Source organism: Anopheles funestus, chromosome 2RL (assembly GCF_943734845.2).
Source record: "Anopheles funestus chromosome 2RL, idAnoFuneDA-416_04, whole genome shotgun sequence".
In the NCBI taxonomy this organism is placed as follows: domain Eukaryota; kingdom Metazoa; phylum Arthropoda; class Insecta; order Diptera; family Culicidae; genus Anopheles; species Anopheles funestus.
In genome coordinates this window covers 21,848,877-21,875,494 of record NC_064598.1, presented here as the reverse complement: position 1 = coordinate 21,875,494, position 26,618 = coordinate 21,848,877, and the positions used below count along the sequence as shown (strand labels likewise).

General features: G+C 38.5%; 1 protein-coding gene across 5 annotated transcripts; it reads right to left on the bottom strand.

Moving 5' to 3' along the window:
• Nucleotides 1–160: 160 nt before the first annotated feature.
• On the bottom strand, nucleotides 161–25,413 carry LOC125763828 (G-box-binding factor-like). Of its 5 annotated transcripts, none has more exons than XM_049427386.1 (7): nucleotides 13,102–13,400; nucleotides 6,126–6,610; nucleotides 5,702–5,965; nucleotides 2,376–3,009; nucleotides 2,133–2,305; nucleotides 1,938–2,062; nucleotides 161–1,857 (listed from the first exon to the last, which is right to left on the bottom strand). In XM_049427386.1, the coding sequence occupies exons 2-7, from the start codon at nucleotides 6,397–6,399 to the stop codon at nucleotides 1,705–1,707; spliced, it is 1,623 nt and encodes a 540-aa protein (XP_049283343.1). In that variant the 5' UTR covers nucleotides 6,400–6,610; nucleotides 13,102–13,400; the 3' UTR covers nucleotides 161–1,704. The 5 variants fall into 5 exon arrangements, with proteins under 5 accessions (XP_049283343.1, XP_049283344.1, XP_049283345.1 ...); XM_049427387.1 differs by having other exon boundaries at nucleotides 13,328–13,396; XM_049427388.1 differs by lacking the exons at nucleotides 6,126–6,610; nucleotides 13,102–13,400 and adding an exon at nucleotides 24,151–25,413.
• Between the last annotated feature and the right edge of the window lie 1,205 nt (nucleotides 25,414–26,618).

Below are 26,618 nucleotides of genomic sequence, written 5' to 3'. Positions count from 1 at the left end.
CTAAACGAATAGGATCACCATCAATACGCGTACAGCAAAGCAAAGGTCTAGCGAATGATAGCCGAGACACATTCCTGCGAAAAGGCCTTTTCAATTTGCAAGAAGTTTTTTTTTTAAATTCAAAATTATAAATTATTCAAACAACACACACACACACACATGAAATGGATAGTTTCAGTTTAATTCATCAATTCATTTTATACATTCCAACTATGTTTGGTTGTTTTAATACAAACAAATGTGTTACGTTTTTTCCCTAACTTTTCCTGTACCTTCCAATTGCTGCAGCTTGGCGGCATTTGCAAACATTAATCATCTCTTCCTTTTAAACAATTACAACACGTGCATTGATCACTCCTTCATCGTTTGTTACCACGTTCCAAAACTACCATTTTTTGGACCCGGTTCCCCTATTCCCGACTTCAATACGATTTCCATTTAACGAGTTTTGCTACATATTTTCTACGACGAATGATAAGATTGATTCGGCGGAAAACGGAATAAAGTAACGCCTTCCATTCCCGTTTCGTTACGGTTTCCCACCAACACCGTTGGCTAGTGCAGTTTATAAGTACAAAGTTGTGGCGTTTGCTTTACCAGCGTGCGACTTTACAAACTAAAAGCATTTGGTAAACGAATTGACTAGCATTTGACCTACTAGCGTTTTGCTTGCCGAGAACGTTTCGTCTACGAGTCTGTCTGTTGGCTCTGTTGGCTTACTGAGTGTCTGTTGGCAGGCGTTCGTAAATACACGACTATATCTGAATGGCGGTTCTAGTCCTCTCATTTACAGCAGCAATAGATGTAAGATAAAAAAAGGGATAAGAATTTTCGGTTGGGATTTTTTTCCCCTCTCGTCTAATCGATAACCCCCTCCTGTGTCCCGTAACTGTAGCTATGAAGGTAGTGTTACACATTAGCGGAAGTAATGAGTTTATTTTTCGTCTCGGTTTCATTCATTCAGTCTTCTTTTTAAACACATGTACATACTGTGTGTGGGATTGGGGTTTTTTTAGTTTGTCCTGTTCCTGTTAATACTAGATAAATTTTTCACGCAAACATTCAACATTTGGCTAGAGTGGCAATGTAGGTAATGCTTTCTTTTCATTACACCCCGGCGAGGGGCCGCTTTGATAACGTGTGTCGTCCGGTTTGTTAATACATTTAAATGGAAATGTTCACTTCCGATTGAGAGGAAAACGATGAACCATTTTGAAAGTAAGAGAACATCGAATTCTATGCTAATACGGTTGAATGAATCAATGCAACAATGGCTTAATGGAAACGGTTCGCAGTACGCATAAACACGATCTACAATCGTCGAAATTTTCTATGGCAATTGAGCATGTTTCTTTTGCTAACGTTTTCAACACTAATGAGGGGGACGCTTAAATGGCACTGGGCGGTTAATGCAAAAAGGTAAGCAAATCTAACAACGGATTTTCCAACTACGTGCAAGTGTAGAATCTGGCCGTACTTCGTTGACGTACATCGAAGAAATTAGGAGACATTATTCGTCCGCTTTCGATTAGCTACAGTACGATTGATCGGTTTTTGTTTACGCTTATTACACTAAGAACACAGCATAAAGATTCAGCCAGTCTGCTACTATAGAATGTACATGTTGCTCCAACGGATCTGGATCGAATCTTCCAGCACAAGGCACAGGGTCATGGTGAAGGAGGAAACACGGGTACCCTGTGTTTAGAGTGCCGTCCGTTCATCGTACACGACCACTGCATCCTGATCGGTAGCGAGCGGTAAAGCGGCTAGATTTTGCGATCGTGACCGGCAGAGTGCAATAATGGCGGCCTCATCGTTACGCATTCGGTTGCGTCGTTTTTTACTAAAGTTTACCTAAAAGAAATAGAAGCGTATAAATTACTGTAGTTCATAGCTTATGGTTTTTGTGGTAAGTTTTCCCTGCTGATGTATACCTTCGCGTACAGCTCCTCCAGATCGTCCGCATTCGATAGTGGACGCTGCTTATTTTTACCCCACGATGGTAGTGATCGTGTCCGGTAGGTGGTATTCGTGTCAACGTCGTTCTCATCGACGATCACTATGGAAAGAGATAAGATTTTATCAAATTTTGGAATTAAAGCAAATCGGAAGGACTTTACACGGATTACCTCCACTGGAAGCGTATAGTGGATTGATCGCCCACATCGACTTGTGCAGTTGCGTGTGCACGAGTTGTCCTTGCTGCGACTGATGGTTATGCCCTGAGGAGGATTGATGATGTTGGTGTTGCAGTTGTTGTGGCTGCTGTTGCTGCTGTTGATGATGTTGATGGTGATGTTCTCTAAAGTAAAATAAGATGAGTTAGTTTAGTAACTGCAAACAAAGTACCACATTTATTGCATCCTACAAACCTTTGCTGCTGATGATGTTGCTGCTGATGCTGTTGATAGTGAAGGTACTGTTGTTGTTGCTGCTGCTGTTGCGTTGAAGGATGATGATAGTACTGATGCTGATTATACGGACTGTACTGTTGCTGTCCGTGCACATGATGGGTGTGTAGCTGCACGTGCTGTTGCTGCGGTTGCTGTTGATGATGATGATGCTGCTGATTGTATTGTTGCTGCTGTTGTTGTTGCTGCTGATAATGTATGCATTGATATTGATGGTGCTGCTGCTGCTGCTGCTGTTGCTGCGTATGATGATGATGATGTGCGTACTGCTGGGAGGCGTACTGCTGTGGCGAGCTGCCATATTTTACATGGCTATAGTCCTGCCCCCCGGAAGCCATGGTGCATTGCTGGCTTGCGGCAGTTGTGACGGCGCTACAGGTATGATGTGCACATCCGCCTGCAGGATGGGAAGCATGATGTAGCGAACTGTTGCTACCACTTGCTGCGGTGTGCTGCGGGGTGTTGGTGGTCGTGCTGTTGGAGGGCGGTGGCGGTGCACTGTACTGTGGTGGGCAGATGCCGATCGAGAGGGGCATCACTAGTTGATTCGAGTCGCTGCTGGTACACGATTTGGCTACAATCGAGCTCTGGGAAGCTGTAACGATAGAAACAAATTTATAAACATGAATCTAAAATATTAATATAAAAATAGATAAAATTTAAAACTTGCCAAACGTATTGTTAACAGTACGAAGGTTCACATTCTTTTCAGAAAAGAATCAACGAAGAGTTATAAAATTTCTTAAACAAATCTGACTTTATGTTCATTTGTGTTCCAAACACCTCGAAAAAAAAGGTCGATTCGATCCCTCCAATAATGAGAAAAGATTAATTTTAACCGCCCTACAAATTGGTTAATGAAAGTGAGGAAAATCAAATTTTGTGCCTTCACCTTTCCCCAGAGAAAAGAATGATGGAAAGATATAGCTAAATCGTTGTCAATCAAGTGACAAAAATTACATTACGTTGTCCTCCAAAGTAAAGTTTTAATGGAAGTTATAGGGTGACTATTTCTTCCTTTTGAAACTTTTCCTTTCTTCCTTTAAAATACCCCTCTTTATTATCTTTTCTCCGACTCTCTGAGTGTATATCTCCACTTGTAATGTTGCTGTTCGATTTCAATTCTTGTTTATACGGAAAAATTTATCATTCGTTTAACATTTTGTACACCTAGCTAGAGACGTGCAAAGTGACTAAGAGTGAGATAGTGAGTTGAAATGTTGTATTGAACAAGTCTTGTTCACTCACCACGACTCGGAATTTTTGCGACTCTTTATTCACTTACTCACTCATGAGTGTGTAAGCATGTAGCCGTGGTGAATCGAGTTGCAAAAAGAGTAAATACGTGAGTTGAAACGAAAATGTGCGAGTGAGTTGAATGGAATATATGTGTACAATACCCAAACTAGCCAAATGAATATACTGCTCGCTCTGCCTAACTATCAAACCATAAGCGAACAGCGATCGGCAAGGACATGAAACGGAATCCGCCTCTGCTTAGGAGATTGCAAATTTATAGCATTTTTTATTATTTTTCTCTCTTTTTTTTATTTAAAGCATTATTTGAGTGAAAAGAACCACATTGCAACCAACTGGCATTAAAATAAATCAATTTAATTTTTTTTTGCAAAATTTCTCAAAAAAAACGTAAGGGGTAAGCCTTATGAAATTTTCGAGTGGAAAAATTTTTTGAATTTTTTTTCTGATTTTTTATTCTTTTTTTAATTTAAAGCTTTATTTGAGTGAAAAGAAACTTATTGCAACAAATTTGCAATAAAATATATCACATTTAAAAATTTTGCTAAATTACTCAAAAATGAAGAAAATTTTACATTTTCTCAAACAGGGTAAGGAACATGGTTCCTCGAATAACTTCTGGCACAGACATCTGGGGGCATGGCCGTCCAAGAAGAAAATGTAGCCATTGGTGCCATCTATCGACCACAGGTTAAAGATTGGCGATTCGTTGGATACCGACCGACTTATAGCCAAAATTTGGTGCAAAAGTGAGCCTTATTTTCAAATTTTTATAATTTATTTATTTTCTGATTTTTATTTTTTTTTTAAATTTAAAGTATTATTAGAGTGAAAATATACTTATTTGAACCAATTGGCATTAAAATAAATCAATTTAATTTTTTTTTGCAAAATTTCTCAAAAAAAACGTAAGGGGTACCCCTTATGAAATTTTTGAGTGGAAAATTTTTTTGAAATTTTTTTATGATTTTTTATTCTTTTTTAATTTAAAGCATTATTTGAGTGAAAAGAAACTTATTGCAACAAATTCGCAATAAAATACATCAATTTATAAAATTTTACTAAATTACTCAAAAAAAGATAAGGCTTAGAAAATTTTCAAATTTTCAGATTTTTTTAAATTTTTTTGTTAGTTTTAATTTTTTTTTGTTTAAAGCATTATTTGAGTGAAAAGAAACTTATTGCAACAAATTCGCAATAAAATACATCAATTTATAAAATTTTACTAAATTACTCAAAAAAAGATAAGGCTTAGAAAATTTTCAAATTTTCAGATTTTTTTAAATTTTTTTGTTAGTTTTAATTTTTTTTTGTTTAAAGCATTATTTGAGTGAAAAGAAACTTATTTCAACCAATTCGCAATAAAATAAATCAATTTATAATTTTTTTCTAAAATTTCCCAAAGAACGGTAAGGCTAGGAAATTTTCAAATTTTTAGAATTTTTTTATTTTTTAATCTTTTTTTATTCTTTCTTTGTTTAAAGCAGTATTTGAGTGAAAAGAAACATATTTCAACCGATTCGCATTAAAATAAATCAATTTAAAAATTTTTTCTAAAATTTCCCAAAAAAAGGTTATTCTTTTTTTGTTCTTTTTTTGTTTAAAGCATTATTTGAGTGAAAAGAAAAATCAATTTATATTTTTTTTTTCTAAAATTTCCCAAAAAAGGTAAGACTATAGCTTTAGGAGATTTTCAAGGTTATAGAATCTTTTGCCTTACTTATTGAAAGCAAAGCATTAAGCATTGTTCAGCGAATGTAAGAACATATTATTCACAAATATTCTACTACAAAAAACACTTATCGAAAAACACACATCCCAGCGTAGATATGCATCGATCTGTTTGATATCGATCAATCGATAATAATTCGCGTTAACCCTTACGATCGAGAGCCAAATCACGACGTAAGAAGAAGGTATTATGAAGCATTTAAAAATATGAAATTTTCCTTTAATTCAAAGTTACTTCAAAAGCTCAAAGATAAAAAACATAAGAATGGGATAAAAAAAGATGAAAATAATGCACGTACCGTGTCCGTTGTTGGCGGTGGTTGTGTAGTAGCTCGAGTTGAGTAGTTTACGCGTCCGTGGCTGCACCCAGCAGCAGAAGAACAGTGTCGCTAGGATCAGTATCAGTATCACGACCGTTCCGATCAATATACCCCAGATCAGCGTCGGTAGGCCCCAGATCGACTTTGCCGCCGTGGCCTCAATCGGATACATTCGTGCGGTTAGCGTCACCGATTGCTGGTACAGTCCAGTGGTTGTGTTGAGCAGCAGCACATCCTCTGGCCCTGGAAAATGGAACCGAAGAAAAAAGGATATTGTGAAAAATTAGAATTATTTCCTAGACACATCCCTAGGCGTCGTTTGCTTTTGTAATGATTTTCTTTTGGAGCTAACACAACGAATAGAATCGATCACGGAAAATTTCACTTCCCAACTTGAAGGTACCTGGCAGGACGACGAAATCATCCGTCTGTACGACGGTCGTCAGAACGGTTGGTGAGGTTGCGCCCGGCATTGATGAGCTCATTTCGGACACATTGTTAAGACCCGGCGAAGGTCGGTATCCGGCCGATGGTACGGTCACCGGATAAACCCGAGCCTCGTGTAACACGGTCGAACCGGCTAGACGATCCAACTTGTTCAGCAATCCGGCACCAACTCCTGCTACCGACACCATGGGTGTCTGTGTCGTCGACGGGCCAGTAAACGGTCCGGCCATGATGTAAACGTTGAAACCCTTCGAACCGGGTGGGGTTCGTCGTTTACAACGCACGCAGTTTTACCACTGAGTTGTCACTTCCGTAGAACGAGAGTCAACATGGACGCATACACCCACACAGACACACTCTGCACACAACACACTCGGTCTACGAGCAGGCGTCAGTGAGAGGACACTTCAAAATGGTGACTTGTGTTAAATTTGCTGAAACCTTCATCACGAACATAAAACGTAGATCGTTTAGGAAATGAAACCACAAACAAACAAACAAACAAGAAAAAAGGACCCCTTTCAACCTCGAATCGAAAACGAAAGCTGAACACAGCTGTTATGCCAGCAAACACGGAACATCATTTTTCACTCTCCATGCTCTGACTGAGCTTCCGCGTAATTTGCCGGGAAATCTGACCATCTCCGGGCGGAATCAAGCGACGGAAATGAAACGAGATGTGAACAGTTTGTGATTGAATTATCAAACAACTCTTCTCCTTTCGGCAAACCTTTCAGCCTGGTTGGACATACGCGCATGTGGGAGGTGTGTCATCCATTGGGCCTATGTCATGCACCATACACACTCGTGCTCGTGCACACGCTTTATGTTAATAGTCTCACTTCAATTAGTGCATGCGGAAGGCCATACACGTATGGAAAACCGAAAAACACATTACAGTTTACCTGTTTTGCTTCCAAGGTAAATCCCTGACTACCAATTGCTGCGTTGGTCTACAGTCCGTTGGCTTTCGAACGAAATGTGTCCGGACCAGCAGTCACGTCGTTGGGTAGGGTTCCATTTTAAGAAATGGTCACAGATTGTATTCAACGGTGAGCAAATCAGTGGTGGAAGTACGACATTCAATGTTCAATTTGGTGCTAATGCGTGCACTGGTAAGTTCACGGTCAATCTTTGTATGAAACCATTATTCATGAAACACGTTGGTTTACCCATGAGCTCATCAACATTAGGACTTAATTTTATAGACTAGTTCCTGAATTATGCCAGTGGTTTGGTTGTGAAAACAATATTTTTCATCTTCAAACGATGCTTTGTTGGTTTGATAGAATCGAATTCTGTTGACAGAGTCTTAACTTTCTTTTAGGTAAAGTTTTTCAGATTGAGAGTTACCCCCATATTTAAAGAGTTTTAAAGTCATTACCGTATATACTACTTTAATTGATAATAGATGAGTCAGAATTCTTCACTTTATTTTTTTCTCCCAAGCACACAAATAACCTAAGTTAGTTATTAATTAATTTACATAAGTTACTACGTGAGTAGCTTTAAACCATGCTTCAGAATTTAGAAAATTATTCAACAAATAAGTATGATCAGAAAATTGTTAAGTCCGCATGCTACACACTACTGATGTTCAAGGCTGTATAGGTTATATGAAACAAAAAATTAGAAATCATTCATTAAGTGAACGATCGTTTAGTATCTCCTATTGATTAACGATCGATAACTTCAGTTTTTCCATAGCAGAATAGTCAGTTCAGCATGTCGAACATCACATTTACATGTTATTAAAACCCAGGTAAGATGTATTTTTTAATGTTGGACTTTTGAAATTCACGAAGTTAATCAAACTTATCAATAAAGTATCTAGAAATACTTGCAACGTGTTCTCTTTCTTTACCTCTATGTCTACATAATTTCGATACAAGTTTTATCACTACCACTGCAACTTCATCTAGACCGCTGAAATGATCGGATCCAAAGAGTATTCGAACCCCTCATCGATAAAAAGATCGCATAAAGATATTCCTTTTGCTGTTACAAGGGTATTGCAATAAATTGCTTTCTTTTTTATCGTTCGAACCACCGAACCAATAACTTCTGGTCGATTATAACTCGAACATTTGAAAACCTCAAAGACTGAACCATTTATCAAGATAATAAAGGACCGCTCATTATGGATGGCATGAATTACGTATGCCATATATTATATTTTTAGCAGTTAAAGTAAAAATTATTATACTTTTTAAACAGTTGTCCTTCAGCGTTCTAAAAAGAAAAATTCATACATTAAAAATGTAATAAAACATTCACCTTGCGGAATTCAACATGCCATTCATTGCGCTAAGAAATAAAACAAATGATGTCATATTATATTGTAAAAAAAACCCACACAAAATCGTACATACAGAGGGAACGTGTGGTGCAAAAAAGCTTTTTAGATTTTCACAACGAAAGAAAGAAGAAGAAAAAATAACCAACAGTCATAAATTTTCGTGAAAGCATTAATCGTCCTTCTCTTGAGACAAGCTTTTCTTATAATTAAGACACTGCTTTTTTTTTTTTTAACCACCAAAGCAACGACACAAAACTGTGTCACATTCTTATTTTCTACCCCAAATTGAAAGCCCTTCTTCTGCTTCATGCTTATGCACAGTGTGTTTTATCCACATGCATCCACACAGTAGAACATAACAATGATTTTCTTTCACCGTTGTACCTTGAGTTTTTCAGCTTGGCAACACACATTGAAAGCGCATTCTCCACCAGGGCCACAATGTGCCTTCAGAATGAAGAATGGTTTGGCTGTTGGTGTTTTCGTTTATTCACCCATTAGGATTCTAGTTGCTAAAAACCATCCGCAACCGAGTAGCTGAAACGTGTTGACCCATATCGCCGATTGTAGGTACAATCCTGACAAAAAGGTAAAGCCTTTAGTAACTAGGAAGCCTTTCCTAGGTACGGTGGGTAACGTGTGTGGGGTCTCTTGTGTGTGGTTTATGCAAAATAATTTTCCTTAACCAAAACAAACCGACTGCTGTTTAGGGATGGAGTACTGAAATGATACATTAGAACATGTGGTGCAAGGAATGCATTTACTGTCTCTCATCATTCTCCACTTTACGCTGGTGTGCAACTTATCTTCCTTTTGCAGAAATGACACCTAATTTCCCCACAAACTGCACGCGTTAATGTGTGTACATTTTTGCATCAACGAATTAACTGAAAGCTTTTCTGTTTTTCTTCTTAGCTCAGTCTAGGTATAGCCACATTTGCACCCCACTCGAGGCCAATTAATGTGAAACATACGAATGTACGATGGCGGCATAAATAGGCTATCTTTTTTTTAAATTAGGCACAACAAAAAAAGAAAATGTGTGTCAAACCACGAACGAGCGTTTTCCTCGGTGGTACGTTGAACGTGCGATAAGTTCATCTTCCCTCCATGAGTGAAAATTGAATGAGAAATTTTCCACTCACTTCAATTACGCATCCGGTTTCTAGTGCGACATTTCGAAAGAAGCAAAAAAACCCACGACTAACACATTAATTAAGGGCAAAAATTGTCACCTGTTTAATCCAGCAAACGAAACGTACTGAAAGAAGATGCTTGTTTTTGGTTCAAAAAAAAAAGCTCCACAAATGTAAAAGCAGTTTTCCCGTCCATGGCGTAACGATTCCATTCGGAGTATTCAAACGCGTCTCATCAACTCCTTCGGGTAATGCTTTTGCTGTGGAAGGGATGCTTAGATAAATCCCTCCTCACGTCAGCATTCCTGCCCAAATGTGTACCAGGTTTGCTTTGCCGCTTCCAATTACAACGCTCCGAGGGAAAGCTTCACAGCTTTTGATCTTCACATTCGCGTCAACGCAATGTCTAGCGCCTTCGGGTGATGGACCATGTTGTAAGATGCAAAGGAATAGGTGACACTGTTTCGGGGCGGACAAATTTTCCCACGCATTTTGAAGCGAAAGTACGCTGTAATGTGGTTCATTGCAGTGATTTAAGGAAAAAATGGTTAAGGGTGTGAGAAGGATTATTCAATTTAGAACTTTCTCACTCATTAACGGTTATTGCGTGGCGTTGGAACGGGAGTAAGCGTGAATAAATAGTAAAAGGGTTTGATTATGATCAGATGCCTTTGATCGTTCTCAGATTTTGTGATCGATGATAAAATGTCCGTTCAGAATTCTATATTTGTTATTAAATAGGTTTTTTTTAAGTAATTAAAGCATGATCATACAGCGATAACTTTTATATAGTTTAATGTTATGAATAATATTGACAATTATATTGCTGCAAAAACTAACCACAAATTTTTATTTTATGTTCAAGAATCTTGGTTATGTAATGTGAAACTAAGCATATCCTCATTGACATAATATAAAATTTAGTTCCAAAAGGTTCAGATAGAACATTGGAAATTGCCTTTTGACTATAAAATAGTACATATAAAAAACTATAACGCACAGAAAACAAACGCTCGCGATGATACAAGTCCTCATTATACAGAACGTGTCCATGGCTGATTGTATAAAATCGGAATATTTTGTTTTTTTAGTAGATCGTAAAAAGCGAATTCGCCAAAAGCTTTGGGAGTTGAATGCCATAATTGCTTTCACCGGAAGCAACGACGCTATTTCTGTCCATTTTTATTACACTTTTAATTACAGCTCCACTCGTCGTAGTACAAAAATTTGCCACTTAATGATGAATTGGAAAGAAAGTTTCATTAAATGATTTTGGAGAATGTTTAAGCTATATGGAGATCATAAAAGATATTTACATTCTAAAAGAAACAAATTTCCAACGCAAAACACATTAAAAAAAAAACATTTTAAAGAGAGTTCTTTAAATTTTTTATATCTCTTTCTTCCTGCAGTACACGCATTGAAAAACATTGCTATTTCCAATCTGTACACGTGTTCAAATCGGGAAAAAGTACAGGAAAAAAAATCCAACCATACCACCTGTTTAACCACCTTTTAGCTAGGCATGACCCTTCCCGCGCACATGTATGGTTTCACGTACCTTCGTGTACATTCAAATTCACACCCCTCTTAAATGTTCCGCATTTTGTTATTCCAGCAGAAAGTGAATTTGATGAAAATAATGTTACGAGTAAGTACATACCATAAAATGGTATCTTAAGCCGAACACACCCGCTTCCATACTGTAATGGTTTCCTCAAAGTATTTTCGAGACAATGTGCAGACTTCCACAGCGTGCCAAAAAGCAACAAACCAAATGAGGTAAAAGTAACCTTCAAAACGGCTTCTAGCAAAAAAAAACGGCCTTCCGCTACGGTTACGCACGTGTGAAATTCCATTTCGTTGAAATGAAGCAACAAAAACCAGACCGTTCTAGGTGTTTTTAAAGATATTTGATTATATCCTTTTTAAAACCACCCACACGCTTCTTTAGAACTTTCTTCAAATGACCGAGAACCGGGTCGCGTCCCAAAAAGTGTGCTTTACTTTCTACATATTTTTGCAATTAAAAGGAAAACCTTTTTCGGGCAAACGCATGGCTCACCGCGGGTATGCGCTATGGCTTTCGTACGAAACTCAATTTCAAGGTTTTCTTTGTCACATTGGGCAGATTTGCTTTTAGCTGGCCCGGATTGGATTGGTTAATTCACTTAATTCCCGGATTGTTCTAATCCTCCTACGGTGAATTCGATCGCTTCAAATACCTTTTTGAGCAGACATCAGTCGGCCATTCGACTGTAATTCGACAATTCTTTGGTTCGATCGGAACAGTTCCGATGACCCTTGCATTGAAACGAAACGGATGGTCCTTTGGATGGTGGCTCTGCTCCAAACACCTGATTAGCTTCCATTCTACCAAGCCACAAAGATGGTGGCAGGTGACAGAAGGTCAAAATGAATTGTATTATATGCCCGTCGACCCTCCCGATGGTTGTAACGATCGGTCCGTGGTACTCGACGATCCCGACGGAATGGTGCACAAAGGTGCGTGGTGTGTGGTGGAACACAATTTTACCACCTAATCCCGCTAATCCTATTACCAGTTCGGTAGCAGACACGGGACAACTGAACCGAATGCACTAAAGCAAAGCAATTTGGTCCGTTTTTAGCGACGCTTCTCCTATTGGCAACCGTAGTTGTAACTGAAAGGCTTTTCGCTTGAGGCTTGCTTTATTTGTGGCGAAGAAAACCTACAATCATGTCGTTCCAGCAGTCAGCAGCAGTCCTGCCCTTGTATTCGTGTGTTGCGTGTACGAAGCGTGGTAGTAATGTGAAATAATCAACCGAAAAAACAAAACAAAAACACAGTATAACTTCTCACAAGCACTTTTTTCTTCGCGTAGCAGAAAACAAAAGATTGTGCCTTCGTGTACACTAACGAATGATCAGCTCAATCGATCGTACGGTTATGCAGGTGCGGGTTGAAAACTTCAAGCAGCGTTGTGTGTTGCAAGTCGGCAAGAAACGAAGAAAGGTTGATACAATTTTTTTTTCCTCTTTTTACAATTCACTTTTGAATATGTAAAAAACTAATTTTCATTTTCGTAGTATTTTAATTTCACTTCCATCTGTTCTTAAACTATTCACACACTTTTAAACCACAATTCAATCCACCTGAATTTACTACTCACACAATCACAACACAACCAAATAAAACTACACGAGCTTCTACTAAACCAAGAGCCCACACATTAGTAAAACACGCGCCTTGGAAACACATTGGACGTGGAAAATACAATCAACGTTTGTTTTCCGCATTGTACATAAAACGCACACAAATCACAAATCACAAACAGCGGTGAATAAATATTCACAAAATCACAGAACAAATCACCGCTCCTCCGATGGAGGTATATTGCCATGTAAAGGGGTTTTCCCTCTCATACTACGGGGCACAACAAATCGAAGTAAAACCGTGTGAACACGTGCGAGGAAAAGTAATATTAATCATTCCTGTACCACCGAATGTCACTTACTGACTCATCCGCCTGTACGTTATTTGCGGATTGTGCGGGTGGTTACTTTTTTGCTGTAGTTGTTTCGGGTGGCGTTGTTTTGCAAATCAACCACTACCGCAAACATATGCGCCCTTTTGCAGTTGGGCGCAAAATGTAATGTTTTGTAACAACACCGTGCTGCACCAGCTGTTGATGCTGTTGATCGCGGAAATGATTTAGCGAATGTAAACAATACTCATCTGACCGGGAGCTTACACACCGCAAAAAAGACAGTACGATACGAGCGCACAGCAGCAAATGCGTACGAGTTGGAACGCGCGCCGAACCGACGCACGAACGAAAACCGACGGTTGCGAATCTACACAACGTGTGGCAGGGTTGTCAAACGCTTGCAGTTGCTCGTTGTTTCACTTATATCGAAGTCTATAAAACATTGCAAATCGAACATTTGCATTAATTATTTTTCAGAGAATTAATACTAATGTTGTACGAAATTTTTTCTCCTATTTACTTTTCTAATTTACGAAAACAACCTTTGGTTTTATTAAAAAAATATACATTTTTGATCATTTTTTATAGCTTTCTATAATTTAAATTTTTGAACCCCTATTCAAATTTGTTTTACCTCAGTCATAACAAAACGACTTTCAGTGAAATTTTATATTTGGTAACTTATGGTACAAACAGTCCCATAGTGCAAGGATTCATGGCGAAAGTAACGACGATACTCATATCACACCTGACCCATACATATTTTTGTAACCTCCAAATACAGCACGAAGTCGGACAAATCTGTCTCGGGTTTTTCATTCGAATCTCCCAATGTTTGCGGTAGTGTGAGGAAAAATAGAGAAAATTGTCAAAATTCGTTCGGCCATTCGACCCACACTCAGTTGAGCTGAGTGCATCATATGTTTCCTCTCCACTGGGATTACTCTTTGAAAAAGCATATTTACCTTACTGTAATCGATATTAGACATTTCGATAAAAACTTTACCTATAAATCTAAATTATATTTACTTAAATTTCTAAATTTATTTTCTAAACATATATACAAGTAGCAAACTTATTTGAACGTTGTTTTGAACTTATAGAATAGCCTAGATTATTTCTTAACTCAAAAAAGATATTTGGCTAATCTAAAGTAAAAACCAATCATTAATATTGTTGCTTCTCGCCGGCAATCAGCAAGCCAACAGTGTTTTATCTAAAAATCCATTAACATACCAACATCCAGACAATGTTTATTTGTTTTTCCAATTTTACTATCTACTAGAACAGTGCCTTTTGTGCCCCATTGTCAACAAACTATTCGACAGACAAGCCCATAGAACGAATGAAAAACACAAACAATCGAACGTAAAAAAACCAAAGGTGCATTTCATTTTCCCATTCCCCCAAAAAACACTCGGGGTAATGCAGCAGTCGTAGCTCGTAGCGTAAACCAGCTGACGTTCGTGGCAACGTTGTCATTTTCATCACTCACTACGAACCACAGACACGGGCACTACCTGGTACAAGGTTCCGAGGAGGTCATACCGGACGGACATCTTGCTCCACCGGGACACACTGTGCTAGATGGTGTGCACGCGATAGGAACCGGACTGGTCTTCTGCCATTTGCTTAATCCACCACTAAACGATGCAGTACGTAAGTTCCTCCTCTTTTTTTTAGCTCACGGAAAGGGACAGTATACCGAGGATTGATCCAAATTCCACCATCCATGGCACGTGACCGGATGTGCACCGGAGCGCTGGGAATGGGTGTGTGGTGAGCTTGGAAAACCACATGCTAGGTCTAAGTGGTTCAACGGGCCCAACGACCTGCCGTGCCGGGAACCCCTCAAACGCTTGGTGATAAATTGTTGCACCAACTGAGCTGTGCTGGTGCTTCCTTCATTTTTTCCTACCTTCTTATAAATATACCATTTTTTTAGGGGTTCATTTTTTAATCGTCCTTATGCTGTCCCTGTTGGAAAGATATTTGACATCGTAACATTACTACGTGTTGGGTGTTGGATAATGTTATGGTAAACTTATTAAAAACGATGAAACATTCTCACGTCACTGCTAATGTTGGTCACTGCTACTCGTGGCTACTGTTTTTGGACTAGAGATAGTGGCTAACAAATTGTACGACAAACAACACTTTTGAGGCTCATTAGTGTTATCCTGTTTGTTAGTATGGTCATTTTACGGAAGGATTAAAATAATTTGTTTTGTTGATGAGGTAATATTTTTTTAGTTTTTAAATTGTTTAAAGAGTAAATCAGGTAGGAATTGCGGGAATTGTTCTCTAAAAGAGAGCTTTACATCTTTAAGAAGACCAACGCATCTTTAAGAAGATGTAATGTTTCTTTCTTCCAGCAGTATATCTTAAATTTTATTCCCAGAACCTTGTCATCATGTAACAACAATCATGTCTCAGCACAAAGAGCTACTCGTTTGAAGTATGTACCAGTCCAATATCATATTAAGCGGAACTGTCAAACTTGACAGTTTTGGTAAGGGGAAATATACGAATCTGAAGTAGCAAATATACAATTTAAAAAAACAAAAAACCTTCACCGAAAACGATCAAACGAACGCTCCGAACGCTGTCAAGGCCAGAGATCAGTAGAAATGGTACGTCCACTTTTACAAATTTTACTTCCTGTTTGGTTTGCTTGAATGATTCCTGCGAACGTTTTCTCCCCTTTTTCCTTTCGAATGTGTTGCATACCAAAACGCTTGGACATGTACGTTTGTTCTTTTTGTGAGCATTCCAATGCTTCACCATTGCATGGGAAGGAATGTTGCAATGTGTTTGGTGTACATTAGCTGAGCCATCCGTACAAAAGGTGTTGGAAACTATGCAAATCAGTGTCAGTAGTTCCGAGACAACATCATATCCTTGTTTTAGTTTAAATAACGATAGAAGCTGTAGATATATCCTTCAAAACCACTTTGGTGTATCGTTGATTTTGTTCACTTGACAATTTGCATTTGCCATTTTGTGGCGCTTGGTTTTATCTTCAAAGAAATTTGATCCCCGTTCCAATAGACGGTACTTCGTACCGATAATGAACATTCTGTCAAACTGTCGGATCTATCCGTCTTCGGGTTTTGAGTAGGAGCTTGTTCGGCAACGAGTCAGAATTTTCCCTTTCAAAGTACGCACCGAAAGTCATTACGAACGGCAGAAAGAAGATTTTTTTTTAGTTTTTTTTTTAAATTTGGTTTTTGATTTAAAAGGAGTTAGATTACATAGATGCTGCTATCGTTAGATAAAATTATAAACTGCAAATGAGGGAATGAAGTAGATCATTAAACTTTTTTTAATTCACAGCTGAATAACCTTTTTTTTAAACATTTCATGTTTCTGTCTACACCAGACTTTATCGAAAGCATCTATAAAAATTATCTCCATCAGCCACATTTCAAAACAAACGATTACTTAATGATTTTCCACCAAAGAGAAACACAAATATGCTGCCGGGGACAGACAATTATGAACTGATATTTTCATTCACATTGCTTTCGTCATGCACAAGGGTAAGGATAAGGGGAAAACAGCACATAGGGACACCGAACCTGTCAATTCACCATCAACCTCATCAATCGTCATGACATGCACCGTTGGGTTCGGAGTTGCGAGCTTACCGGGACATGGCTACTAATAACGAGCGATATGCTTTAACATCGTTTGAAACAGGAATCACAGCAAAACCACATTTCAAAAATACTCCCTCCTGCCACAACACCACACGGCGATATAGGCGCACAGGGATATTGAACTCACTCGACAAGCACCACCAAGACTTTGATGAACTACAGTCAACTCGGTCCAAGTTTGATTTCACCTCCACTCAGCCTCACCCTTAGAAAGCACTCGTATTGGCAGATGAATGTTAATTAAAATTGTTTGAAATGCAAAATCCCTTTTATATGGAGGCAGTTGAGAAGCTTCTACGCGTGGCGGGACAAAAGTTAATGCTTGATGATATACATCAATCCGGCAACATATTAACGCACATGGCGAGGTGAGATGCTTTGTATGGGAATTATTCCGTCTGATCGTTTTATTTCGTCTGCTGGATGTAGAACATTCTACCGGTTGCCGTTTGCTGAAAGCTATTGTCATTCGTAATGATCCAAATTCTTGTCAAACAAAGGTTTTAGTCGGTATGGAGACGTTACTCTATTTCGGATTTTAAATACATCACCAAATCCGTAATGATGTAGGTGGAATTCCTCATCTGCATTCCGTTTTGCGTGGGTTTCAGTCTTTTCGGGATCATTTTATGAAAGGTTTCAGCTTTTATTTGTTTGAAACATTTCATAATGGCTTCTCGCCCAAGAAGTCGTCTACTAATGGAGACGCCCAGTCAATCAAGTGTCAATTGTAATAATTCGGAAAAAATACTGGTTATGGGGAAATAATTGTAGAAAATTTAAATTTATACATCAACCCTGTTTTTTGTAATGTTTTTAAAAAATTTTCGTTGAAAAGTTTGTACAAAGTTTAAAGACTTAGAAAAAAATTACCTTTAAAATATTATTTCAAAATAAACTAGAATCACTAATGTCTACGATTAAGAAAGAATTTTAAACGTAGTAGAATTAGCAGAAGTCGAACATTTATATATTATTCATGAATCATTTACTGCACAAGTAACATGTTTCCAATCTCCATCAACTTTTGCTTTGCAAGACTTGAGAAAACAATGCACAAAAAAAGCACGATCAATAGATCCCGGATTGAAGTTTACGGCATGCAAGCGTCTCCTTTTGATTCTCCACCAGAACATACATGATTGGTAAGGCAAGAGTGGAAAAATACTGCCCCTAGTCCAGTGTGACTAAGCAGCAAAACGACTGCAACGGTGCAACTTTTGCCGGTCGGTTGAGTTTTGATTGATTAAATTTCTCTTCGGATAGTACGCCACATTCCGTTGTTTCGTGTTTTCTCGTTTTGCAATTCATTCATCATGAAAAGAATGTTGTTGAGTTGAGAATTCTGTTCACCAGCAAAAAAGAAAAAAAATGAAAATAAGGAAGATGTGTCACTGTGTCGCTGCACGTTAGAAGCAGACGCTTTCTTTGTATTGAAATGTTTGTTCGCGCTTTATTACTTCTGCTACTGACTTTTATCATAGTCGTGTCACATCGCACAGGAAGTTTTCTTTACAGCATCATCCAGTCGGGAAGAAACGAGTGATTATTAAAAACAATAAAACTAAACCACAGATAGTGTACGGCCCGAATGGAAACTCCCGGACGTTGAAATAGTACAGCGAACCGACAGCAAACAAAGGGGGAAAAATGTCGAAATTATGTTACGGTGAAAAATTGCAGCCCGATGACACGGTACAATGTTTTTTTTCTGGTGTCTCGAGCTTTTCACCATCTTGTTGTTTCCACATTTAAAATTCCAACGTTCGCGTCCTTCAGTTGATGGGTTGATGGGAAAGCGAAAACAAAAAAACAAAACTTGGAAAACTATTCGCATTAGCAATTGTACAACAAGTTGGAAAATTTTAAACAGACAAATGTATACCCACGTATCCATCCACAAGGTAACATAAAGCATGAACCAGTCTCACTGTATGGCAGTGGGATGAATATTTTACTCTTCTGACGTCGAATAAAGTTGGCCGGAGAATGTGGGACAAAGTGTTACAGAGCTTAAGCCTATGTTACAAGCACAATCATGGCGGCTAGTTGTGAGCAACAATGTTGACTTTTGGACCACAATAAACCACATAGACTTCTGACGTCCCAGTGTTAACGTTCTTCGAGCTTTGAACAGTTGACTGTGCTTAAAATAATTGAAAACTGAACATACGTCGAGAGTGTGAGGTGGATTGATAGCGAATCCACTACAAAACCCGATTCGTTTGTGAGCTTCTCGGTATAAGAACAACATCATCATTTATGTATGAGTAGATCAATGGAAGTTTGTAGGACATTTTCAAGATTGGAAAAAACAATTCTACAATGTAAAACTAGTAATTGCTCTACGTAAAAAATGTGTTCTTTTAAGTATAATTTGTAGACGAATACGAGCAGACTATTACTTATTTAGATTTATCGTTGTTTCATTCTTCAACAATAAAAAATACATCAAAAACATGAAACTTTTCATTCTATTATTTAATACCTTTGACCGTTGATAAGTTGAATTACAATTGTTATTTTATTATTAGTTTTATTATAATTTTTCATCTTGGTTAACGACCTGTTAAGACATAGTTAACTTACTTACTTTATAGGACATTTTGTAGATGATTGGATAACTCAAGTGACTATTGCAATAATCGCAGCACAAACGGCCTTAGGTGACAAAGAAATTCCATCAAGCATAATCCCGTATTGTTTTATTATTTATTTGATTGTTTTTCCATTATGTCGGCTTTTGTCGTATTGTTACTTACTTCCTATATTATTGTACGTAATTTATAAGCTTTTTTTAGCGTTGTTATGATACATTTACTGGTGTGAAATTCCTAATGTCTTTCTTTTTCATACCATTACAAAAATATGTGTTATGCAATAAGTTTAACATTTCTAAAAGATAAAAAATAAGGTATGGGACATATTTTCCACCCTGCATATTATTGGTTTTACTTCAACCATCCACCACGATAAAGTATTTGGCGATAAGGCATTTGTTCAGATGCACATTAAAATTACACAGATTATGCGTGGCTTGCGCATACATAAAGAATGTGAATTTTAATGCATTGAAAATAACTACATCGAACCAGCTTACCATCGGTAGGGTTTCTCATTGAACAGCAACAAAAGGGTATTACGGTACCCCGATCATCGTTTCAGCCATATCAATTAAACGTTTCCCAACAGCTCGGTTCCCTCGAATGGGAGAGGACCAGCTCCAGGACGCTTCAATCGAATGTCACGGGAATTATGCGCTTTTCCATTAATTTTTTTTACTTCCTACTTTTACCAGCGCTAGCAAAGCGCTTTCGATGGAGGCGCCCAGTATTGTTGGTTGAAACCAATGGAATACACACCGAACACATTCCGCCGGTGCTGTTATTAGGGATTTTCATTGTTTATATAGCTTCGCTTAAGCCCGCGATATATAAAGTAGGAACCGCACCGAACCGAAGGTTGACAGTATATTATTCTTTCAATTTCATTCTCACCTTTCTTTTGTCCTTACGCCTTAGGGGGGGTCTACATGTAGCACAACTCTAGGTTTCATTTACACAGTTTACACCAAAAAGCATTGGAAAATATAAGGAAAGGGATATCCCGGAGATCCCGAAAACCCTGCAGAGAAACAGACCAACTAACATTTGCCTTCGAAAGGACATCGAGTCACCCTCAGCGTGGCATTCGTTTACCCAAAAATGTTCCACAAGCATTAATGCAAGATGGTAGCTTGAATAGATATTTATTGAGGATTTACTTTACCTTCCCAAATCTCCCGAGAGATAATGCCGTGCCTTAATATTACCTTCGGGAGTGTATCGACCGGAAGGAATGAAGAATATCGGTCGCTTTAGCTACTCTTTATGAGGATCTTTTTGCACCCCATCAATCGGTAAGGATTGGTCTTTTTTGTGTGTGAATAAAGCTAAAAAACATACATATTTTCTACTACTTAAGGTTGGGTGTATGCAAACCTGTTCTAAATTGGAAGAAGTTGTGTTTGATTTAGAGAAATTTTAACATTTTTGCATACTCAAAACATATAGTAATCTTAGCAAAAAAAAAAAAAATATGTAACTTAATCTATTATTAAAAATATTTAAAACATTTTAAGTTTGAGTTTTTAATTTAACCTTTTTTGCTCCGTGACCGTTACTGGTATTAACCTGTTTTGCCAAAGCATGTTGTGTCTGTGTATAAACATTTACTTACTTTGTCGTAAGTCGTTTTTTTGGGATTAAAACAAATTTACTACAAAATAAAACACTGTTTTCAAACACTACACAAATTACGTTACATATTTTGAAATTACTCATAATTTCGAAGTGTAAAATATTTTCCATCCACAAACCATGGTTCAGCTGTAATGAACATGTTAACCGCTCTCACCACTAGTACAAGCTGGTATGACAGTAATGATGGAAATGTTTCGTCTCGAATAGGAATAAATAAACCCAGTAAGAGTGATATTAGTTTCGGATTTTCCCACAACTTCACCTCAATACGACACCGAGCACAAAAGTCTGTCTGTCTTAATACTTCACCAAGTATTAATGAAGCCAACGGTGAGGTATCAAAAGAAGTTGTTAAAATTCTTCTTTCAGCTATTTTTTGCTCCTGTTTTTTTGCTGTTTTCCTTAGTAAAACCAAAGATACGCGGCCAGCCAAAAAAAGGTGTTTCCCAATACTCCGAAAGCCATTCTAAATGAAGCCGAAGAGCAAAGCGAAGGCAACAGGAAAAGATTTGCAATCGGTTTCGATATTTTGTGTGACTGTTCACGGCTCGAGTGCCGTATTGATACAGAGTTTATTGCTTCCACGAGAGAGGTGTGGAGGAAAGACACACACAAAAAAAAAGGAAGCTACCGCGTACTAAAGCATAGAACGGGTGAAAAATGTTTTCAGTGTCGAGATTTTGCCACTCGGTTTTGGGGGAGAGAAAGCAAAATGTAATTGCAGTTTAATAGTTTGCCAAGGGTGCCAAGGGACGCACACGTCGCCGTTTCGAGCAGTGTGGCCATAGCTAAAGTTGAAAACTTTCCACTCGAGAGTTTTATGGAAGGCGAAAAATACACATCGAAGCAAAAAGCTTCTGCTGCTAGGACAAGGGATGATGGTAGAACCTGAAATTAAAATTCCTTCACCAGTTGCTTGGCTGGTGCTGGAGCAGGAAAATGGAAGGTTTTTGTGGTTGTTTTTTTGTTTGTTTCCCTTCTCGATGCAAAGCGGCCTTCGAGAAATGGGTAACTTATCCACCCGACCTCCCAGACGGTTTGGAATGTTTTAGCTGTAACATTTTGGGAAAATTGAACATTAAATATATATAGCGTTTTTGTACAGCTTCAGCAAAGGGCATAAATATTCCGAAAAATTTACTATGAAAAACAAACAATGTGACGTAAAACATTTTGCAACCCCAAAAATAAAGGTTCCTGGAAACATAAACAAAAAGAGTGCAGAAAAACCTTTCCTAATTGAAATAGTTTTAGTTAAGGCAGAACGGACCGATATGTAAATCGTCAACAGTAAAAACTAAATAACGAACGAGCGCTCTTCTCTTTCCTTCATAATGTTTCATCTGGTCTTCTTATATGATAATATTCGAAAATAGCATTTAAATATAAAAGGATATTAATATTTTATTCTATTTTTAAAATTACTTCATGACCCTGAATACACTTTTTATATTTTTAATTATATAAATAAGAATTGTACATATTATGTTGTTGTTTAAAGCTACAACTATTTTCCTAATTAAGTGATATGTTTCTTGATTTTAAAACATAATACAATTTAAATAAAATTCTATGTTTTACGATCTTTTAGACTACAATATTACAAGCTGTTGCAGGGTGCATAACCCACACATATGAGGTGACATAGCTTCAAATCCTATATTGGTAGTAAAACTGACCCTAAGCGTGGTAAAATGTAAGGCGGCACGTTAAATCTTGTTTTAATACCTTCAACCAAGGGTCCAAAAAAATAAACAACAAATCCAACCCACTACGTACCGCATGGGGTACGGATTAGAGTTTGTCTCTTGGGTAACCTTAATCCTGTCCTTGCGTTATCCGTTAAGCTTTCTTCACCTTCAGGTCAGGATTGGTTGAATAATAAATAAAACAAGATACGTACAAATGCCAAAACGCTGCTTCTGTTTCTTAAAAGAAGAAAAACCGTAAGAGAAAAAAAAGAAGAAAAACAAAACCTCTCCATCATGGAGACGCCTGGTCGCTTGTGATTGACGAGGTTTTATTTTTCCTCCTCGGGCACAGAACGGGGACAAATCATTCGATCGATTGAATTGTATATGTTTTTGTGTGTGTTTGTGTTCGTGCGTGTGTATAAACCAAGATACCTTCACCATCGTAAAGAAAAAGGCAAGAAAAGCCCAATTTATCATCCATCCATCCATCGGTTGCCATCAAAGGCCGACCAGTTGAACGAACTGGAATTAATAATGCATATGTTTACTTCACGTTCGAGCACGTCGATGTTGTGCTGTGTTTGTTTTGTATATGTTTATGTGTGACAAACACACAAACACACACATACATGCAGGAATTGGAATTGGAAAGGCAAACGAATCTCCAAACATCGAAAATGGACCACCTGCAAATGGTTAAAGGCGCCACAACCGCGGGGCCTCTTCAAACGGTACAACCCCATCAACTGCAATAAACAGCTGTCCGACGAATGGACTGACTCACTTGCCACTCACTTATCACTCACCCAACCCCCGCTTCCATTTGCAAAAAAAAATTTCCACGAAAATACTCACCACGATTCATTTATCTTTCCATCGGGGTTTCAGATGACCTACAAAAAAATACCAACAGCACCACCATCACCATGGCCACCACGCTCGTTCGGGCCACGCATACATCGGGAGATCCCGGCTCTCGGGAAACAAAGCATTTTTGTGAAGCATCCGAGTACCGTCCCCATTCGAGGGAATAGCATTAGACGAAAGGTGGTAAAAAGTGGCGCTCAGGGTAAAAATCGATTTTCATCCTCAGTCACCGGCGTCAAACCGTTCTAGTGTGTGCTCCCCGTCTCACGGAGCCTTTAACCAACAGGCCCCTAACCAAAGAGTGCTGGACACTTTTAACTCAACGTTTACAGTACGTTTGTGTTGGTGTGCTCCTTCATTCGTTCCTTTCGTTCCATTCTTATCGCTCCGGATTGAAACGAAAACAGCATTTAGTGTGTGGCCTGGAGAGAATGGGTCACACCAAACAAAGAAACCCCACAATGGCTGCCACGGTGAGGTAGTACCACCGACGGAAAAACGCTAACCATTTTCCCAACTGAGGGAAGCCATCGTGGGTTCGACGTCGAGCTGAAAATGGAGCTGCAAACTAATTCTCCCCACCCGCTATCTGAGTGAAGTTATATTACTTACATCACGGATCGAAGAAAGCAGCAGGCGGGACGAACAGAACGATGGTTTCGGTTGTCGTTTACATAATCCGGAACGGCAATCGAAAAATGACATCCCTTAAACGATGCTCCACGAACCGTGCCATATATTCCCCCGTTTTTTGTGTTGGCTTCTATTTTGCAGTTTATTTCCAATTTCCGCTCACTTCCGTTTGCAGCTTCCTGATGTTTTTTTCTTCACTCAATGTGTAATAACAACATGAATCACATCGGAAGCAACACGCAGGCACACACGCACACACACTAAAAACACTCGCGTTTGATATTCATACGCACACAGCCAATAATGGTTCGTTTAATGTTGGAGAAAAAAGGGGCCATTTTCATCAACCTTCCTTCACGGCACAATTCACGATGAACGTGAATGTCTAACAACACTGTCGGTGAAGTATCGAAATGGGCCTATTTCCGTACGGTAATCATAAATCTTTTCCACACTAAATGCATGTACACACTACCGACACGAATGCACTTTATCGGGACACAAAAAGACAAAAAAACAACCACCCGCACCCTCACACTTGGCTAACTAAATCGAACCGAAAGCACCGATATTTCGGTGCAATAAAATGCCAATTAACTAGCCTTTCAGTAAAAGGAAAACGGGGGTTTTCCTTTTGCACAATTGCAACCGCTCAGGAACGTGTACGAGAGCGCGCGCGTCCACGAAAACGACCCGCAAAAAGGACGAGACAACGTCGTGCGTTAATGTTGTTAATGTTGGTTAGTGTGGTGCTTCGCGATTGCTCCGTCTGAGCATGTGTGCGTGAGTGCTTTGATGCTGGATGCTGATGCTCTGATGTTTGCTGTTGCCTACTCTGATGCTACTGTTGCTGGTTTTTTTTTTGTTATCCATTTGCACCTCATATAACGTAATGGAATCAGGTTATATTATAGCAATTCCATTTCATTCGTCTTCCATCCAATCGTACTCCGTTACACTCGGGGGCAGTGTCACGCTCGCGGGTTCGTTTCTTCAGCCAGTGGAAATCGTTTGGTGCAGTTTTGAAACAATTTTCTTCAGTCGAATTGATTCTTTCAGCACACTTTTTAGCACCGTTTAGTACAGCAAGCTGAGTCACGTATTTTTCACTACCAAACTAAAACCATCCGCACCATTTAAGTTCGTTCGCTTTTGCTGTAATATTTGCCACCGTCACGGAGCAAATTTGATTCCAAGTTTTTCGGCCCCCACTGCGACTGTGTATGGTGGCGGGCGTGAGTTGCCAGGCAGCGAACGCGCACCGTGTGTTGTTGTCGTGTTGAGTTTCAAAACATTGGACACTCACCAATACCAGCCCGTGGGTGACAGGATGTGAGCTTTTCCCAGCCATTTTCCTTTTACCTGTCAAAAGCATTCAAAAAGATTGTAATTAATAAACAGGAAATCGAACGATATATCATTTGTTTGGCAATTAACATTTAATGTATTAATCAATAATGTCAACAATCATTTCATCGATTTATCATGAGCATCCTTCAAAGAAAATGTCAACCCTCAAAATGCCCAGGGCTGTGCAGTACAGTGAGCAAGCGTGAAAGCTCTTTTACGGGAAAACGTCATCGCAACGATTGCTACTTGTTGACAACAACGATGTTTTACCGTCTGGTCTATCAAAAAAGTTTGCCAAACTAAAGTTTGCCAAAAAAAACAAAATTGAGGTGGTCTATGAAAAAAGTTTGCCAAACAGATTTTGAGCTGTCAAAATTAAAGCTTTCTGTTGTTTACAAAATCATTCCAACAATAATCGAACGATTGTACTATTAAAAGTGTGTTCAATCTATTTATAATCTATTCTGGAGGTTTCTACGGATATTTTTGATTCGATAGCACTAGTTGTAACACAACGGCATTGAAAAACAACACTATTCATTACAGAGCTTTAGTACAATAGAAGCAAGGCGTAACCAAGGTGTTGAAATAAGGTGTGCCAAAAAAGTTTGCCAAACAAATTTTCGGCAAACAAATTATTTTGTTTGCTGTAGTTTACCAAACAGAAATTTGACAGATCTCCATACGATTTGACGTAAAAAGTTTGGCAAACTTTTTGATAGACCAGACGGTTACTAGGCTATTTAACTTTTTTGTTTGTTGCTGCTATGACCCCCCACCCCACCACCCCAAAAGAGCGTGACAGAAACCCACCGAATGGGGTGTTTAATGAGGAAAAATGATTTGCAGCCAGGAGGTGAATTGCGTGGCCGTTGGTGGGAACAACTTAATTATACTTTTAACGATTCCTTTCGCTTCACCCAGTACCACCGATTGCATGTTCGGTGTACAGTAATGTTTCATGCTGCACACGAAACCCGGAAAATAGAAGCTGCAGTATACGAAATTTATTGACGTCCCTTTATTGTTTGTACCTCCTGCTGATATAGAAAATGGTTTCCTATTTATCAAATAAATTGTCCCCTTTTGTGATATTA